Source organism: Prionailurus bengalensis, chromosome B2 (assembly GCF_016509475.1).
Source record: "Prionailurus bengalensis isolate Pbe53 chromosome B2, Fcat_Pben_1.1_paternal_pri, whole genome shotgun sequence".
In the NCBI taxonomy this organism is placed as follows: Eukaryota; Metazoa; Chordata; class Mammalia; order Carnivora; family Felidae; genus Prionailurus; species Prionailurus bengalensis.
This window is the reverse complement of record NC_057349.1, coordinates 101078807-101098627: the sequence shown is the minus strand read 5'-3', so window position 1 is coordinate 101098627 and position 19821 is coordinate 101078807. Positions and strand designations below refer to the sequence as shown.

At 40.6% G+C, this 19821-nt stretch overlaps 1 protein-coding gene across 1 annotated transcript in view; it reads left to right on the top strand.

The window, feature by feature from the left end:
• The window catches only part of LAMA4 (laminin subunit alpha 4), a 144312-nt gene that overhangs the window by 18025 nt on the left and 106466 nt on the right, over positions 1–19821 (top strand). The window contains 1 exon segment of the mRNA XM_043592150.1: positions 18680–18781. Coding sequence (XP_043448085.1) covers positions 18680–18781 — 102 coding nt within the window.

Genomic DNA, 19821 nt, shown 5'->3' with positions numbered 1-19821 from the left:
CTCCAAATCTGGGTTTGTTGCTGAATGGTATTTTGTTTCCTTGGATCAGGGAAGGGGTCTGGAAACATCTGTAACTCAAGTATTGTTTTAAAACCAGCACAACTTTCCCCCCTCAAATGACAGATAACAGAGTTACTTTAAATCAACCACCCTCAGCCTTCCCCATCCATTTCCTTTCACAAATGTGTATTATTTTGTTGTCAGTGAAGTAGCTGTGCACAGAATAGATTTGTAGCATTCTGCACGCTGGCAGCTACTTTGTCCTCATTTTCCTTCCACGCTAGTTTGTATCTTTTCACTGGTGTGAGTATGCTCTACCCCAGTAACTATCATGATTACGGTAGTTATTCGGGGGCAAATTTTAAAAGCTACAGATACCATCAGATGGTAAAGTGATTCTGAAACTATCCTCAGAATCTTTACTAAAAAGAAAGGTACAGGTTATTTGTGCCATTTATAAATGTAAACCGGAACGAAGTAAAGTTTGAAATTAAGCAGCATTTTACCAAAATGACACAATTAAATTTTTAGGGGAGGGAAGCTGGGGACAAAAGAAATCATAGGAAATAGCCCCAAAGGATAGGAAAAGGATGGCAATTCTGCACCAATTTTGAATATCATTCGTGTTCTAAAAAGAACTGAAGTAGGGGCGCCTGGGTGGCGCAGTCGGTTAAGCATCCGACTTCAGCCAGGTCACGATCTCGCGGTCCGTGAGTTCGAGCCCCGCGTCGGGCTCTGGGCTGATGGCTCGAAGCCTGGAGCCTGTTTCCGATTCTGTGTCTCCCTCTCTCTCTGCCCCTCCCCCGTTCATGCTCTGTCTCTCTCTGTCCGAAACATAAATAAACGTTGAAAAAAAAAAATTTAAAAAAAAAAAATAAAAAGAACTGAAGTAGCTTATGGACAGTTCATGATATAGTTAAAATTTTGTTCACATAGATTTACCATTTATTGGAAAAGTTTCTTTCTTTCTTTCTCTTTCTTTTTTCTTTCTTTCTTTCTTTCTTTCTTTCTTTCTTTCTTTCTTTCTTTCTTTCTTTCTTTCTTTCTTTCTTTTCTTAATTAGCTTCCCACATTGTGGAGCTAAATGTGCAGGATGGTAACTCTTTCCCCATACTTTCTGAAAGCACTTGGTGTTTGATATATTTGTTTATTTACGAACTGTTTGAAAATGGCCCTGTCATCAGAGTCCCTAAACAGACTCTGATCTTGCCCTGAAAATTCATTCTTCTGAGACTTTTGGGCACTTGACACAGAGCAGAGACGTAAAATGTTTGCTTAATAAGTTCTACTGCTCACATTTTACAAATAAGAACACTTGGGGGTTGAGTCTCATTGTCGTTTGCCTCATAAAATTTGCCTCATAAGACATATCAATGGCAGGGTGCAGGGTTCAACAAACAATTCTAAATTTTGAGCCAATCACAAGCCCCTCTGTGGGATCTAGCCTCCTTCCGTGTTGCTGGTTTCATGGCTCGGTCAAAATTATAGTGATGGTATTTTATTAGTACAATTTATGGGTCATAGTCTTCCTGTTAGTTGGGGCCGGACATGTCAAGCTGCCTGCCATACATTCTGCCTAACCAGACATCTGCTTCTGATTCATAAGGGGAAACACCTGCTGATGTATGACACAGAGGGGCATCCTTTCCCAAGGCCCGTTGTCAGATCCCTCACATGGAACAAGGGAGGTGTCAGGGACACGGCCGGATGTCATACAACCAGCTTCTAGCAAGGGTTGACTTCCCTAATGAGGAATCTACGTTATTTGCTTTGCAGTCCATTTCTATCTGCACTACCCAGAAAGTGTTACACATTGAAACGCCAGCTGTAACTTATTATATTTAAATTAATAATAATTGGCATATGCCAAATCAAGTAATTACAGAGGGCTGACAGGCAATGTTTCCTATCTTGAGTGCACCCTACACTCAAAGGCAACCTGAAAAAGGCTTAAAAGTGTTCTCTCTCATCACCTTCCCCCACTGTCCATCCCACCCCCACCCTCATGCCTTCACCCGTCCTGCCTGGGGAGTGGTGTTAAGACCTTTTGATGATGTTGGCAATTACCTGTGAAATAGGAAGATGGTACTAGCAGTATAACTTTAGTAAAATTCTCGTCAAATCTGATAACCATGAGCAGAGTTGATTTTTTTCTAAATGCTTATTTATGTATTTGGGGGGGGGAGAAAAGGAGAGAGAGAGAGAGAGAGAGAGAGAAAGAGAGAGAGAGAGAGAGAATGAGCAGGGGAGGGACAGAGAGAGGGAGAGAGAGAATCCTAAGCAGGCTCAGCACTGTTAGCATAGAGCTCAATGTGGGGCTCCATCCCACGAACCATGAGATCATGACCTGAGCCGAAATCAAGAGTCTGACACTCAACTGACCTGGCCACCCAGGTGCCCAGAGCAGAGTTGAGTTTTATCCCAGATACATACCTGTGGAAGGCGGAGGAGGACAGTGTGGGCCTGTCTGCAGCCCCAGAAGAGATGTGAGTTTCCACAATACCCTTGCAATTCTCAACGTCATTCTCTGCATCATCATCAAGAAGTGTGGCTTAGTGGAAAGAGTAGAAAGGGCTGCATTAACACACTCTATGTAAGTGACTTCTGATAAGTCCCTTATTTCTCCAAGTCTCGGTTTTCCCACATTTAAAATGAGGGGCTGGACAAGGTAATCGCTAAGATCCTCACCAGCTCTCAAGTCCTGTGATTCTGTAACACCAAGCTACATTCAGTACATATTTATTAAACGCCTGCTATGCAAGGCACCAAGGATACAGTGATAAATCAGGCAAATCCAGTTTCTGTTCCTGGGGAGTTAAGCCTTCTGGGGAGGAAAGACGATGAACCGGTAACTTCAGGCGTCATTGCTGAGCTGTGCGCCATAAAGAAAGAGTTACACCGCACTGCAGGGCCGCCAGTTAAAACAGATGACTGTGACACAGACAGGTCGAAAAGGAAACGAGGAAACTAATAGCTATTGAACCCCTTGCATGTCCTTCTGTTGGACTTTGAAGGCACAATATTAGTTAATCCTCAGAGCCACCCTAGGAAGCAATATGGTGACCACTCCAATTTTTTTTTTTTTTTCAGAAAGGGAAACTGAGAGGCTAGCATTAAATAGCCTGGGTTGTAGAACTGGAACTGGAACCCAGGTGACCCCATGCCTTCCGCTGCTCCAAGTTGTCTCCAAAGGACGGGACTGTAGGGAATTATGGCTGCTGTAAGGAAAGATGGTATAGTGTATCACATCAGTGCACATGGGAGATATATCAACGAGGTCTAAAGCTGGGGGTGTCCTAAATGCAAGCATATTTGGAGGAGAAATTGATGCACTCACTCAACAAATACTTCCTAAATGACTGCCAGATGCAGAGTTAACAAATGGAAACTTGAACATGGATACACATGTGTGCGTTTCTTAAAATACCCAAGGGTAGATTTTCATCATATTCTGACAATTTGGGGGGGAGGGGCAAAATCTAAAGGAAAATGACCTAAAGTTACGTATTTGTATGTAGAGAGGGAAAGAGAATTTGTAAGCTGTTAGAAGAAGAAGAAAGAAAAGGGAACACGTTGGCAGGAAACTTTCCCCCTCCCGATGAAATGCTCTTTATTTCCTGATTTCACAGTTGATTCACTGCAGTTATATTGAGAACCCCCAAACTTGATTACTTGAAAGGCATCCTATCTTTGAAAACAAATTCTTATCTATTTGGATTTCCTAGATATGTGTTCCATCAACTGAACAGGGGGGAAATGTCGCCTTCTTCAGATTGTTATAAATTATTATAGAAGGGGTCCAAATCTATGAAGTGCAATCTGTCTTTAGATAGTGCAGTTTCGATCCCCAGATGGATAGAATTCAATTTGTTATCTCTTTTCAGTCTGTTACCTGCTACTCCAAAATGCCTTGTAAGAGGTAGTTGTACCCATGCTTTTTCCTGACTACAGCCCCCTAGTGGGACCACTTAAACATCTGTTGTCGCTGCCACACTAATGTTCAGAATAATTATAGCTAAAAAGACCATTCCCCTTCAACAACAAACAGCTCTCTCCTAAATGCTGAGCAAATTTGTATGAAATGTAAGGCTGAGCTTGGGATGTTGGAGGAGATAGTGGGGGTCATCCTCGTTTTGCCTGTTTACAGAGGCTGTGCCTGAGGACAACTGAGGAACAGGGCCATCTGGGAAGGAGACAAACTGCCCCCCCCCCCCCCCCCCCCCCGCCAACAAAGACAGTGAGGAGGGGGCCATGAAGCAGGTGTGATTAAAAGGCACCTGGATATAAATAACCCTAAACTTTCGGACTAACTTTAGCTCAGTGCACACAGCCGCAGCGATTTCTGGTATCACATTTACTAATTTTCTGACAAAAGCCGAGTTTGCTTCTGTTGCAGGGTTTTAAAACCACCCTCATTGGTAAATTAACATTATTTAATCAGCCTTCAAAGATTTGATTAAAAAAAAAAACAACTGGGTTATTTGAAAGAGGCGTTGGCCTAGGACCGTCTGCAAAAGAAAGTCAATCAGATGTCATTTCACACATCTGCTGGACCATTAAGCAGTCCCCAGATAAAGAGCTGGCATGACAATTATTTCCTACTGCTGCTTGAGTGTCTTCTCCTGCCACACTCTTGGGGGCGATGGCGTGCTGTTTACTCTTCTGCACCTGCTCTCCTCCGCTCCCCCCAGACCCTAGCTTGGCCCTCCTGCCTTGCTCTGCCTGCAGAGGCCCACCCTTGCAGACTGAAATACTCATATTGCCTTGCTGAACCAGAAAACAGGAGGGGGGGGGGGGGCTGGTGTTCTGCCTGTTCCCTCTCTGCCTTAAGCACTGCCTCCTGGGCAGAAACTGTGGCCTCGGCAAGACTGCAGAGCCCATGGTGGCCTCTCCACAGCTCTGCCCCGACCTGGGTTAGTGAAACAATGTTTCTTCACTCCTTGGGACCTAGGTGTGGTAGATTTTTGTTCCCATTGCCTCTACATGCCTTGCTGCCTTAACTTCCCCACGCTTCATTCGAACCCTGTCAAGTGAATTCTGTTTCGTGCTGGGCCCCTGATGACCGACTGTGTCAATGGACAGGCTCTCTTTGGAAATTCATGGCTTTTACCATTTCCTCTCAGGTGGGGGAATACTTTCCCAAGGCATCTGCTGCAATTAGCTGTCTTAATTCGCAAACTATTTACTTTCAGGTGAGGGAACAATGAGGAAGAGATCATACCAAAACAAATGAAGCAAAGACCGTAATCTTGATTTCCACGTAACGCAAGAACATAACCTTAAATTCCACAATTCAACTCCATTTGGCTTGAATCATTGCTCAATCTTTCCCTATTCCCCTTTTCATTTCCATGCCAGCTGGAGAGGCCAAACTTTAGCCCAGCTTCTGGGTCACTCTGCCATGTTCTGCCAATCTAAAGCCAGAAGTGGGTGGGACTCCCACTTATCAGGTGTCTTTGTCCCTCAGGAAACAGGGCTGTCCGAATTCGGACCCCAACTCCCCTTTTAGAACAGAAAACTAGCCTGTGATTTCTCCTCCTTGAATTTTAAAATTTAGTTTCTCAGGCATTGGAAAATTGTGCACCGTTTTGAGTATCTTTTACCTCTGCCTTAAATTAGTACATCCCAACTAGAATAAATGAGCCCCCTAAAAGTACTCCAGATTGCACAGATAGCCCAGGACATGTAGCTTTACTGCTGGAATGAGTTAGTTAGTGGAACTCAAGTTAAATAGTCTTTTAAACATTTGAGAAAAACCTAAGAGCTGATGCATGCTTTAACTAAGACATACAGACACATGCCAGGCTTTCCCATGGGCTGTTGTAGCTGCTAGATGTAAGATGAAAAACAAAGGAAGGACAAATTAAGAAAGGAATGTTCTTACGCTTATTTTTTTAACTCTGTATAACGATCATGGTACATAAAGTGAATAACAAGGAAGTTAGGGAAATTATACACAAGCATCTAAATCTATTGTTAAGACCCCATTAGTCACTTCCCAGAGATGATGTTTTAGAGACCTCACCAGGTCTAGACAAGGAAATCCAAAATCCAGCCAACCTAAGTGTCATCTTTTGTTTCTTTTTCATGTTTTCGTGCTTTTACTCTTTCATGAGCATTCGTGTGCCCTGTATGGAGCTTAAAAAATAAAACAATGCCGACATATATCCTTCCTCAATCCCCTTCCCCTCCTCTACCCTTAAATGGCCTGATTTCTTAGATTCCCATTCATATCTCATACTTTTCTTTATATGTGTGTGTCCCTACACATTGTATAGTATAATATTATTTTACATGTTTCCAAATGCAGGATAAATGTAGTGTTTCTGTTCTGCAGCTGTTTTTTTTTTCCTTCAGCATTATATTTTAAAAATTCAATCACAACTGAAGATCTTTACTTGTGAGATTTGCCAAAAGCTCTCCAAAGTTTCTACGCAGTTTGCCCACACTTGGTTCCTTCGTTACAGATTCAAGTCCACTTTTTTCAACTAATGTATTTTCTTTTTTTTTTTTTAATTTTTTTTTCAACGTCTATTTATTTTTGGGACAGAGAGAGACAGAGCATGAACGGGGGAGGGGCAGAGAGAGAGGGAGACACAGAATCGGAAACAGGCTCCAGGCTCTGAGCCATCAGCCCAGAGCCCGATGCGGGGCTTGAACTCACGGACCGCGAGATCGTGACCTGGCTGAAGTCGGACACTTAACCGACTGCGCCACCCAGGTGCCCCAACAACTAATGTATTTTCAAAACCTGCTTGTTATTCGCTAACGACTCTGATAGTTGCTGAGGATACAAAGATGAGCATGATACTATTCCTGTTCTCCAAGGGCTCACAGTGATTCCAAAGAGGCAGAAGTGCAAATTTAAAATTGTAATAACATGTTCCATGTGTTCCGATGAGATGTGTGCACAGAACCGTGAGAACACAGAAGAAAAGGGACCGAGTCTGAGACTAAGGAAAAGGTTCACAAGTGATGAAGGGGAGAAAGACACCCCCAGCCTCTGGTGCAAAGTCACCAGGGTCAAGAGAATGGTATATTTGGGGGATGGGGAAGAGTGGAAATATGTAGTTTAAGTATAGGGAGCACAGGTTGACCCTAAAGTTGAATTGTGAAAGAGGAGCCTCATACATCATGCTAAAGAAGGTTATTTACTCGTTTAAGCAGTGAATAAAGAGCCACTGGGAGTTTTGAGACAGAAAAGTAGTATTGTAAGATTTCTTAAAATTAATTCTGGTAATGAAGAATGAGCTGCAAGGGAGAAAGTCTGGTGACCAAGAAAGTAGGGTGGAGACTACCATAATAATCTAGGAAAGAAACGCCAAGATCCTGAACTAAACAGTGGTTTGGGGAACAAGGGGAAAACTCATGTTGGTAAACATTTCAGAGCTAGAGTATAAACTCTACGAGGTAGCAGCATCCGAAGGGTGGCAGGATGTGGGAACTGTCTAACCCAGGTGGAGGCAATGAGGGGCACATTGTGTATAGAGAATTTTAAAACAATAATAAAACCTGCTGAACCGCAGTCTGCTTTTCATTATCCCCATGTGCCAGCATTTCTAAACAATGTCAATGACAAAATTCTCCTCCCTCAAAAAAAAAAAAAAATCTTTTGTTGTCTAAGTTCTACACAGTTACTGTGGTTACTGTTGAGTTTTAATATTATAACAAATATGTAAGCTTCAAATTAGCACATTCCGGTTAGTTAATCTTTAATAAGCATTGCATTCTACACAGAAATTAATTCGGGAACTTCCAGTCCTACAGTCCCCCTGAGACAGATGGAGGTGTTAGTTTAGAGAATAAGTTTACAACAGTTCAGAATTGTGTAAGGCCCTTTCTGACTTGGGATTCTAACCTCTGTGGCACTCCATCTGTCTCCAGTTAAGCCATGGATTTGAGATAAACAATGATAGCACAGTGGTTGTGAAAAGGAAGAGACAGAACTTGGGTACTTAACTGTTCTCATTCTGTGTGCAAACCATTTTCTGATCCTTGCCAAGTCCATTCTTTTGGAAGCATTTCCAAAAATTACATTACTGCAAAATATATTGATAAAATTTAAAACTATCAGTCCATTACTTTTTCCTTTTCTGTTCTATAATCTTTATCTGAGATATAAGAAGAGACGTAGATTGGGGAGAGGATATAATAATGGTACTATGGGACACGTTCAAGTCCATGTGCCTATAGAACTACAGATGCCCTTGGAAACAAGAGTGTGGCATATAAGAGTGAGATCAGGGATATGTAGAGGGACCCGGGAGTCACCAGAATATAGACGGAGGATGAAACTGTGGGAGAGGTTGACATCACAAAGGGTGTAGATGGAAAAGAGGGATCCGGAGGCTATTCCTGGAGAACATCAACAGTGTGGAGGCAGCAGAGGAAGCGGGACAGCACTCCCTTCCTACCGCTCCACCCCCACCCCCCTCCAAAATACTAAGATAAGCAGCAGAAAAACCCAAAGACAGGATTGTCCTGGAAACCAAGAGAAGGGAGAACTTCACGGTGGGAATTTCAGCCAGGTGAAGTACTAGAAGGAGAACAAGTAAGACTGGAAAAGCAAAGCCACCAAGACATCAACCAACAGCTCTGCCAGCTCTGCCCTGGCTCCTCTGACAGCTCTTTAGTGGCACAATGCAGACAGGAGTCAGACAAATAGAGGCACGGGTGGGCACAAAGAAAGCAGAGCCAGTGTGATTGAATTCTCTCTCACATATGAAGTTTGGCTGAGCGAACGAGGAGGAAAATGAAAGGGAGGGAGGGCTGAGGGAAGGTGTTCTTAGAATATGAGCCACTGCTAGGAATTTACCCAAGGGATACAGGAGTGCTGATGCATAGGGGCACTTGTACCCCAATGTTTATAGCAGCACTCTCAACAATAGCCAAATTATGGGAAGAGTCTAAATGTCCATCAACTGACGAATGGATAAAGAAATTGTGGTTTATATACACAATGGAGTACTATGTGGCAATGAGAAAGAATGAAAAATGGCCCTTTGTAGCAACATGGATGGAACTGGAGAGTGTGATGCTAAGTGAAATAAGCCATACAGAGAAAGACAGATACCATATGTTTTCACTCTTATGTGGATCCTGAGAAACTTAAAAGAAGACCATGGGGGAAGGGAAGAAAAAAAAAAGAGGTTAGAGAGGGAGAGAGCCAAAGCATAAGAGATTCTTAAAAACTGAGAACAAACTGAGGGTTGATGGGGGGTGGGAGGGAGGGGAGGGTGGGTGATGGGTATTGAGGAGGGCACCTTTTGGGATGAGCACTGGGTGTTGTATGGAAACCAGTTTGACAATAAATTTCATATAAAAAAAAAAAGCATATGAGCCACAAGGAAGAAACTGCTCATCCAACACTTAACCCAGCACCTAATGGTGCTCTGCCTCTCCTCACCCCTGTAGGTGCAAATTGATGGATGGTGTGCCAGAGAAGGAGGCCAGATGATAGCACAGGGTCAGGTGGATGGGTCCCAGAGCACAGGGAGAGGGCTAATCTATTCTACTATGAAGAGTGCTATCTCCACTGAGATGAGCAGAGGAAATTAGAATGAGTCAAGATAAAGATGAATTTTGAGAAGAAAAATAGATAGTATGAGATTTTCTACCCAATGACCTCTATTTTGTCATTGAAAGAGGAGGTAAGATTATCTCCTGAGAATTAATGAGTACAGTAGAGGTTTGGGATATATTTCTCCTTTCCTACTAATCTGCAATAGCATTTTTTTCAGTGATGCATAAACCCATGAGGAGAAGCATAAGGAAAGAAAAACAGGACTCTATTCCCCTTTGGCTTTGCGTCTTGAGTGATCCAGGGTGAGGGTAGCACTGAAATACTAGGGGGTACCTCATGACAGAAGGGGTACATTTCCTAGCAAAGGAAACTGATGGAACACCCCAACCAGTCAACTGCCCAAGGAAGCACGACTGCCTTCCCTGGGTGCACTGAGAGGAAGCGCAAGTTTACAGACAATTAAGCCTCCCAACTCCTTGTGAAAAGAAAAGGCAATTTAGTCAGACATTTGCAGATGTCTGTGGGCCATTAAATGGTGATGACCAAATTGGAATGTCTATACAGAGCACTTAACTCAGTGCCTGGTGTCGGTCAATAAATATTAGCTGTTATTATTCAAAAAACCCAGTTGAGGATGACCGAAATGCCTGTCATCTCACAACATTGATTCCTGCCAAGTGGCGAAAGACTCACATAAAAATCCCCTAAATGCCTGTAACTCTGAAGTCATTTCTCTCTACTTGTTCTTATAGCCCTTGTACGCCACATCTCTTCCTTTCTTGGAAATGTGTCCACGGCATTTGCTCCAGTAAATTAAATAAAACTGAGTCAGTTTTCAGATATAAAAAAAAGTCTGGCAAAGGTTATGTTGTGTAACTGTAGCTTGGAAGGCGAGGAGTGAAAAGAACAAGCCAGTTACATGAGATGATGTGAGGAGAACCCAGAGCAGAAAGCCAGATGTTTAGCAGATTTTTTTTTCAAGAAAATCAAAGGAAAAAAGGCAACACTAATGCCCCATTATGTTATATAAGTGCAATCTCTACTATAAATGAGCAACTTAAAAAGCATTTAAAGTAACTTTTCAAGGAGACAATTAAAGAAATTTTCATCAGTATTAATGAACATAATCATCCCCAAATCCAACACTTCAAAAAGAAAATCTTTAGGGCTTTAGGGCTCTAAACTTTCTTGTTTGATCCTTTTTAGTTATACAACTAAAGAGAGCCAAGTGTGATAAGTACTTCATCACAGCCTGAGTCTGTTGGTATCTACAGTCCTAACAACATTTGATCAAGTGTACAGTTTGGGAAAGTTATTTGAAATCTTTGGGTGGAGCACTGGTTTCCCTGCCCAACAGAACGCTCACAAGGTCCATAAAAAGTGCTGAGAAATAGCCACACTAATGCGATGTAAATGCCATGCTAAATACCTCTCCACAGAATTAAAGGACCTGGCTTACCCGTGGTCAAGACGGCTCTGTGCTTTTCAGAATTCCTCAGACCCTAAATCCTTGTCTCTATTTCACTGGTGATTAAATGGAGAGCTGGAGTGTTTTGCAAGCCGGCCAATGCATGGCCGATACGGGTCCTGAGCAACAGGCATGAAGGCAGTTCTAAGAGCCAACTAGGAGACGCTAGCACCATAGTTTGTGTTTCGCGATGCCCTCGCTGTATTATGCCAATCATAAGAAGAAATGCCTTTCAACTGGATAAACCTCTGAAGAATGTTGAAACCGCTTTCCTAATCAAGCTATGGTGAAATCACTGTCAAAATCTAAAAATTAACTTCACCTATTAAAATGTGGGGAATTTCGATTACGCAAACAAGCGCTTCAAGAGGCCCAAGGGAGGATACGTGGGTAATTCTGTCCACATTCGAGTAAAATCAATCAAGAAGTCAACTTCTTGCTAGCTGTAGCACATTGCATGATGCCTTTAACATATTTTGGCACTTTGATATAGTTTGGTGTATGAACAACCGGGACGTGTTAAGCCCTACCTGAAAAATCATAGAGCTAAAAGTTACCAATAGCTTACCCCAGGACTGCCTTCCATCCCAGATACTTTACCTTTTATTTTTATAGACACAGAAAAAAGGTACTGTGAGATGCCTACCTATGTAATAAATTCACGTGTTTTCAGAAGTGGCTCCTCCCCAGCAAAGGCTAAGTCGATGTTTTTCAATAGGTGTTGCCCATTTATTTTAATCATCGCCGTTAGAAGAGCTCTGAATACAGATTCTTAAGCCTGCCCAAGTTTTAAGCAGATGGAAGTCAGCATTTTGCAACATGCATAGACTCAGAGTAAAGGCACAAAGTTTTAGCTCCTAAGTGAGCATAATATTCAATGTTAAGGTGACTTTTAATAATCGCTTTAAAAAAATGGAACTCACCAAAACTAAGACTAGAGCTAAAATCGTTGTTGCCTAGAAACAAGGAGAAAAGTGGATTCATTATATACACACAAAAACCCAAGCAGAAAGATAATTGAATGTGGGCCCTTAAATTTGAAGAATACTAATTTGGAAGGTAGCAATGACTCTGGGCACAAGTGAATGAATTCAGAGAGGTTTTTGGTTTGGGGTGTTTTTTTTTTAAATGCTTTCTACATTGAGCCTCAGTAAGTTAAAGCAAAAGCTGATGAATCAGAATTCTAAAAGTCTAATTCAGAAGACAAGATGAGTCAATATTTGTAAAATGTTTGTAAATCCTTGATTGAAGACACAAAGACAATTTCTACAGTGCCCCCCCTCCACCCCTGTCCATGGTTTTAGCTTTCTGTGGTTTCAGTTACTTGAAGTCAACCTCCGTCCAGAGGCAAATGATCCTCCTTCTGATGTATTGTCAGGTTAATAGTAGCCTAACGCTAGGTCACAATACTTACGTCATTCTCCTCACTTCATCTCATCATGTACGCATGTTTTCATGTCACATCATCACAAAAGAAGACAGGTGAATACAGTACAATAAAATATTTTGAGAGAGAGAGAGAGATCCCATTCACATAACTATTATTACAGTATGTTGTTATAATTGTTTTTTATTGTTATTGTGAAATCTTACTGTACTTAATTTATAAATTAGATTTTATCACAGGTATGTATGTATCAGAAAAAACATAATGTGTACAGGGTTCATTCAGGACTATCTGTGATTTCAGGCATCCACTGAGGGTCTTGGAGTGTATCCCCCACAGATAAGGTGGGGACTACTGTATTATAGGTCAGATCTTACTAGAACAGGCACAGGGCTGTAGAGTATGCTCTTTGTAATGGAATTCTATTATAATTAATCCACGGTCATTTGTTAGAGCTGATTTCTCTCCAAGGGTGATCTCAAGATGTGTCTCACAGCAGATGACAACTTCAGACTCCTAAATTTGATCAATTTTTGTCGTTTTAATGGGTGGTTGGGGACCTCAGATTGCTAGAGAATGCTATTTGAGCATTTAAATTATTTAGTCAATCAGGGTTTTCAACAGAAATTCTGAAGGTTCTAGAGATTCAATATCTATGCATATGTGGTGACTTTGGGCCAATTAGCTCCTCTGTGACAATATTTGGAAAACACAGTGAGATTTTTGTGAACGTTTTTAACCTAAAATGGTATTACTTAGCTTGAGTTTGCTACACCCAAGGGATACAGACTGGACAATACCTCAAAAAAGCCTGATTTCAGAATCTTAAGAAAATTCAAAAAATGTTCTGTATGATGACAATATTGTCAGTTTAAGTCATTGCTCTCAAGGGACTTCTTCATAGGAGAATAAAAATTATCAAGCAGCTATATAAGTGTTATCCTCTTTGTTAAGAAATAGTCTTACTTTGCTATAATATTAACTTATGAAATGATTAATATTATGATTGTACGATGGACCTGTGGAAATAATGCTTTCTGAAATGCTATCAACATATACTGCCATTCCCAGTTCCTTTAAATATATGTGGCACGTGGTTATACTAATTTCTTCTTAAAGTTCCATCCAACTTCTATAAATGTAAAATTTGTCAAATATACGTACATTGATTTTTACTCAAAGCAAGACATCATACTAATGATAACAAAGTAAGCAAATGGTAATCTTCACTATTATTCTTTGAAGACAGAGGTAAATGTTATTGATTGATCTAATCAGTATTCAAGCGAGACAAGCTGTAATAATATAGTAGCTAATAATGGAGAGCTGTAAAAAGTCTCCAAGTGATTTAGTGGAAAGTAATTTGTCAAAATGACAACTGGGCTGAAGTAAATTGCTTAAAGAGTAGATATTCCCATTCAATAGTTTTCATATATTAATAACTATATATTTTAAGCATGTATCTATTTTGTAAGATTTTTTTTCTGGAGTTTAAAGAAAAGGTTTTACATTTTTATCCTTTTAACCCTGCTTTGAACTGTCTGTAGCAGCAAAAGTTTGGGAATAACCAAAATGTCCAACAAAAGGGGTTTGGTTAATATATATTAATGGTATACCAGATGATTAGGAGCTCAAACGCAGGAGTCAAACAAATTATCTAAATCCTATGTCCACCATTTCTCATCTGTGTCACTTGGTCTGTATCACAAATCCCATAAGCTACAGAGACTCATCTGTAAAATGTGGGTGACAGCTATTACCTTCATAGGGCTATTGTGGGGTAAAAAGAGAGAAGTATACAACATGATCAATGCAGTAATATTTATGTTCAATTAATTAAAGGTTCAATTAAATTTTTCTTTCTTTCTTTCTTTCTTTCTTTCTTTCTTTCTTTCTTTCTTTCTTTCTTTCTTTCTTTCTTTCATCTTTCTCTTTTGTTTTTATGAGAAGCAGCATGTTATAATAGAGAAAGAACAAGATTTGGATCAATCTGAACTCCTTATAAAGCCATGTGACATTGGATACATTTTTCATCTTCTCTGACCCTCAGTTTGTTCATTTCTAAAATGCAGACACTTATACCTAATGCACAGAGTTGTTGCAAAGAGCAAATATCATAATATGGATGAAGCTCTTATCGTAATATTTGGTATATAGACCCTCAATGAATAACAGCTACACTACAATTATCTTCATTCTTATCATCATTATCCTTGTTATTATTATTAATTTTTTAAGGCCTTGGCACCATCCCAGGCAGTATAAATCCTCTGAATGCTCTCAGATCAGCCACCCATGTGTTCATATAGTTGTATGCTATCGGTCAGGTCTTCTCATGTGGGCAAAAGTGTTCAGTATGGCATCTAAAAATTGATTGTAAGACTTCTCTTGCCCAAACACACACATATATACATAAACACGATCTTTGTTTAACAAATTTTGGAGAACATTCCAAAAGAAATCAGGCAGACATTTGTTTTCTCTGTGGGAAGACCACTCAGCTTTCAAAGGTCTCGAAATAACACAGGTCTTACAATCACTAAGCCAAGAGATTGTTAACCAGAAACGAAACTAAAAATAACTCTACTTTCATTCCTAAAATTATCTACCTTTTAATATTATAACGAAGGTCAATTTCGCCAGTTTTTACAGAATTTCAAGACAGTACAAATTGACAGAACTTTCTGGAGCCATGACAGAACATTTCTACATAAAAGGAACAACATTTTACAGCTCTTCCTTGAGGACATTCAAACTTCTCTTGAACCACTTAAGAATTTACCATTCCAAGAAATCCTCTAAGATTCTACAACACAAAAGGTCCAAGGTAGCCAGTGCATGTGGTAGTGACATCAGAAGCTCCCAATGAATGCCCAGGGCTTCCATTAGCCTATATGGTGCCTTTACACAAATTTAAAATGGTGCCTCCCCTCAGGATAGACGAATTAGAAAATATAATCTTTCAGGTAAACAAGGCCCTACAGGAAAGAAGCTGGCTGGGTTTCTACCCAACCCCACCCTCCCGGCAGGGGGCCAAATGACTGCCCCACATGACCCTATCCCTGCCTCCCTTTTTCTTCCTATCTCCCACAGTTTAAGAGACTGGAGCCAAGTCAATTTCACACAAGGTCAGAGCCTTAGCCTGGGGAGTGGATAAGTGGATAATGACAGACTCTCTGGGTGAAGTCACCTCCTAAACTTGGCACAACATAAAGATTTCATTTGGCACGTCCAGTCTAGGCAGTGGCTGCCTGGACTGTGTCGAAAAAGACTGGAGACCAAATCCAGCCCTAGTTGGGAGCAGTGAGTCTATTAGCAGCATAAACCATTGGTTTCCAACAGCACATATGCTTCAGATTTCCTATCTTGGGCCAAACAATTTAAGTCACAAATATTCACTGAGCAATTAACATGTACAAGGCACTATGAGGGACGTTGTAGAGCAATCCTTTCAAACCTGGTCACACTTTGGAATCTTCAGGGGACTTTTTTTTTAATTTAAATCCAAGTTATTTAATATATAGTTGAATAATAATTTCAGGAATAGAATTTAGTGATTCATCATTTACATATAACACCCCGCGCTCATCCCAACAAGTGTCCTCCTTAATGCCCCTCACCCCTTCAGCCTTTCCCCCCACCCAACACCCTACCAGCAACCCTCAGTTTGTTCTCTGGATTTAAGAGTGTCTTATGGTTTGTCTCCTTCTCTGTTTTTATCTCACTTTTGCTCCCCTTCCCTTATGTTCATCTGTTTTGTATCTTACATTCCACATGTGAGTGAAGTCCTATGATATTTGTCTTTCTCTGACTGACTTATTTCATTTAGCACAATACACTCTAGTCCCATCCACGGTGTTGCAAATGGCAAGATTTCATTCTTTTTGATGGCTGAGTAGTATTCCAGTTATATCTAGATAGATAGATAGATAGATAGATAGATAGATAGATAGATACCACATCTTCTTTATCCATTCATCATTTGATGGATTTTTGGACTCTTTCCATACTTTGGCTATTGTCAATAGTGCTTCTTACACTAAAACACTAATTACCAGATTCTTGTAATTTTTCAATAAATCTAAAGCTATTCTAACTTTACCAGCAGAATTTACCAAAACTGTTTATTGCTATTGTTATTTGGGTTTTTTTTTACGTTGTGTAATTTTATTTTTGTTTTTTTGTTTTGTTTTCTTTTATTTTTTTTTTTATTCCAGAATAATTAACATAGAGTGTTATGTTAGTTTCAGGTGTATAATACAGTGATTCAACTATTTTTGTTTTTAAAACATGAGTGTCTTGATTTAGCTAGGGCCTCAAGGACATAAGGGATTAGCTACCATCATATACAAACTGATGCATTTATTCAGGGCAAATCTTAATTTTCTTTGCCTTCTTCAGGAAAAAGAGCTGCAGAAGTGCCCAAAAGGCTTGAACTAATATCAGTTGAGAGCACCTTCACTGAAACTTGATGCTTTGGGCCAGAGGAAGGTCCTACTACAGTTGATGATACAAGTAGATCTTCTCATGTTCTGTTTCCAGGCATCACTACCAGACTCCCTACCATCATAACATGCTTTTCTCCTCCTAATGCACCTCTAGTCTCTGCCCCACTCACTGGGACTCATAGAAACTCATAAGGATCAGAATGGTGGTCACAGGGGCTGGGGAATAGGGGACATGGGGAGAGGTTGGTCAAAGGATGCAAATTTCCAGTTACAAGATTATCAAGTTCTGGATACCTAATGTGCTGCCCAATGAGTGCAGTTAATAATACCGTATCAGACGCTTGAAAGTTGCTGAGAGAGTAAATCTTAAATTTTCTCATCACAGAAAAAGAAATGATAATTAGGTGGCATGATGGCCGTGTTATCTAAAGCTATGGCGGTGATCGTTTTGCAATGGATACGTGTATGAAATCAGATGGTCTAAATGAAATGCTTCTTGCCACAGTTTTAGCACCTTTCTCTCTCTATTGTTCCTTGTGGGATTGAGAAAAACCACAAACTCTCCATTATAAATTATAAATCGGCTCCCTCTCAGTCTTACTTTCTCTCACTTAGAAAAATGGAATTTCTGCTTTTCTTCATGGACAAATGTCATTATGCCCCATTAAACTTCCTCCCAATTGAATATATTAGATTTTAGTTTTGGGATCCCAACGGGTGGTGTTCTTATACTGTGAACAGTGTCTAGTGGTTCTTTCTTTACAGACAAAAAAGCAAGAGGAAATGGGCTTGCATAGCCGTCAGAGGGACTTCAGCCAGATATAATGAAAAATTTCCTGGTGGCCAAGATAGTACAAACTACAATGAGTCAATGAAATGGGGCGTGGGGGGAAGGGTGATGTGAAATCTTCTACTCTGTAAGTTTGTGGAAATAACCCAGATGCTTATCTGTCTGGAATTCTTTAGAAGTAAATCTGTCTGATGGGCAGGGAGTGGACTTCCACGTCCACAATGCCATTGCTGCCTTGCATCATCAAGGCATCCTGAAGAAACATAAAAGACATAGTCACAATTCCAATCACATAAATAAGGAAAAAAATCTTGCAAAGCTTCTCAACTGGAGCATGAGTGACATTGGTGGGAGGGTAATTCATCATTGTGCAGGTTGACTCGTGCAGCACAAGGTGGTTTAATGTCGCCACAACCCACTTAGCACCTCTGGGTCTAAGGATTTGGCCACTAGAATGAAGAAAAATAATGTGTTCCTCGCAGAGCTGCTTGGATAAATGAAATCTCTGTCACCCACACAGGACCCGACAAGTGTAAGAACTCATTAACTTCCCTACTCCTCCCTTTAAAATTTTAGGATCTGAAGAGATAGATTTTTTTTTTTTTAAAGAGCCCAGGCATAAAAGACACATCCCTAAGCTGTTATACTATAGCCAGTAATTTGTGATACTATAAGTCTTTATTTATAGGGAACCTAAAGCAACTTCTCACCTTGACTGATTGTCAGAGTTTTATTTTGTTTTGTTTCGTTTTGTTAGAAAACATTAGAAAATTTCTTCCTCCTTTACCGTTGCCCCAAATCTCCTTATTCTTCCTTACAACATTAGGACAGTGTTAAAGGTGTCCCGGTGCTTCCGAACAGTTTTTAAAAAGGAGGGGGAGGGAAGACAGCAAAGAAAATTGGACATACATCACGGAATGGCAGTGCAAATGGTTTATTCTGGTACACTTTGTAAAGAAATATTTAGATAGCTGAATAATCATCTCCCCTATTCTTCACAGAAAGCATTGACCAAAACAGGTCTTTTCAATAAAGCACATGTTTTTTGTTGTGTCTGTTTCAGAAATGTGGTGCCGGGTTCTTTCTCGCCCAGTCGGGAGCATGCATGCCCTGTGACTGCAACAGCAATTCCAACGAGTGCTTGGATGGGTCTGGATTCTGTATGGTAGGTCGGGGGCACCTATCACTTTTCAGACATTTCCTTGGCCTTCTGTGTCTTAAGTGGGGATAAAATATTCTTCGGGGACCTTTGAGCTACCTAGGAAAGAGCTAATTCAAGCTCTCTTTTTTATCCTTCACCTTTTCCTGTAAAACACTGCGTAGAAACTGCTTACGATTGTAAGTGGCCATCAAGGCATATGTGTGACTGTACATAGTCCTCCTGAAGGGTGACTGACTGACCACCCTTGGCAGCTGGTTTCTTCCCAGAGGCCAATGGTGAAGAGATTGAAAACAATACACGGCGGGGGAAACCATCCATCCAAATTCCTCTGTAATAGTATAGTTTGCCATATGTTTGGCTTCACTCCACCTAAACCAGGAGAATAAAACAGTTGTTTCATGTAGCATAGTTCACAGCTTAAGATAGTCAGGTCTACAGATCAAAATTTGTTTAAAATAAAAAGGCCTGAACCAAATAGCTGATAAAAACGAAAGCTCTGGCCTTGTGGTCTTTGTAATTCTGTGTTTCAGCCCCGAGAGGACTATTTTTCCCCTTAACTGGAGTGAATCCCTGAATTCCCCAGTTAACTCTTCTTCAGTGAGGTATCATAGGGACTCATGGAGGAGACAAGACAAGCCTTCTCGCAAAAAGTGTTTGCCACATCTTTTCTATTCTCACTGAATGGACTGGCAACTTCGTGAAAATGGCTACCGAAATATTTACCAGAAATGGCTTTAGGAGAAGTCCCAGGAGGCATTTTGAAAGTCTTATGCCCCAAGATCATGTTTTCCATCAGGAGCTGTACCACACGGCCGGAAAATCAGATTCTTCAGGATCCTCTGAGGCAGAAGAGACTTTCCAAAATTGCAAGAGTATTTTTGCATAAGTACAAGAATTCTTAATTAAGTACACCCTGTTTCCCTCAAAATTAGTATAATTATCCCTGTTAAGCAGATCATTTTGATTACAAGTGGCCTCCGAGGTGTGCACATGGAGGTGTGATTTTACCCACTGTAAATGCATTACATTAAGATGCAAATTAG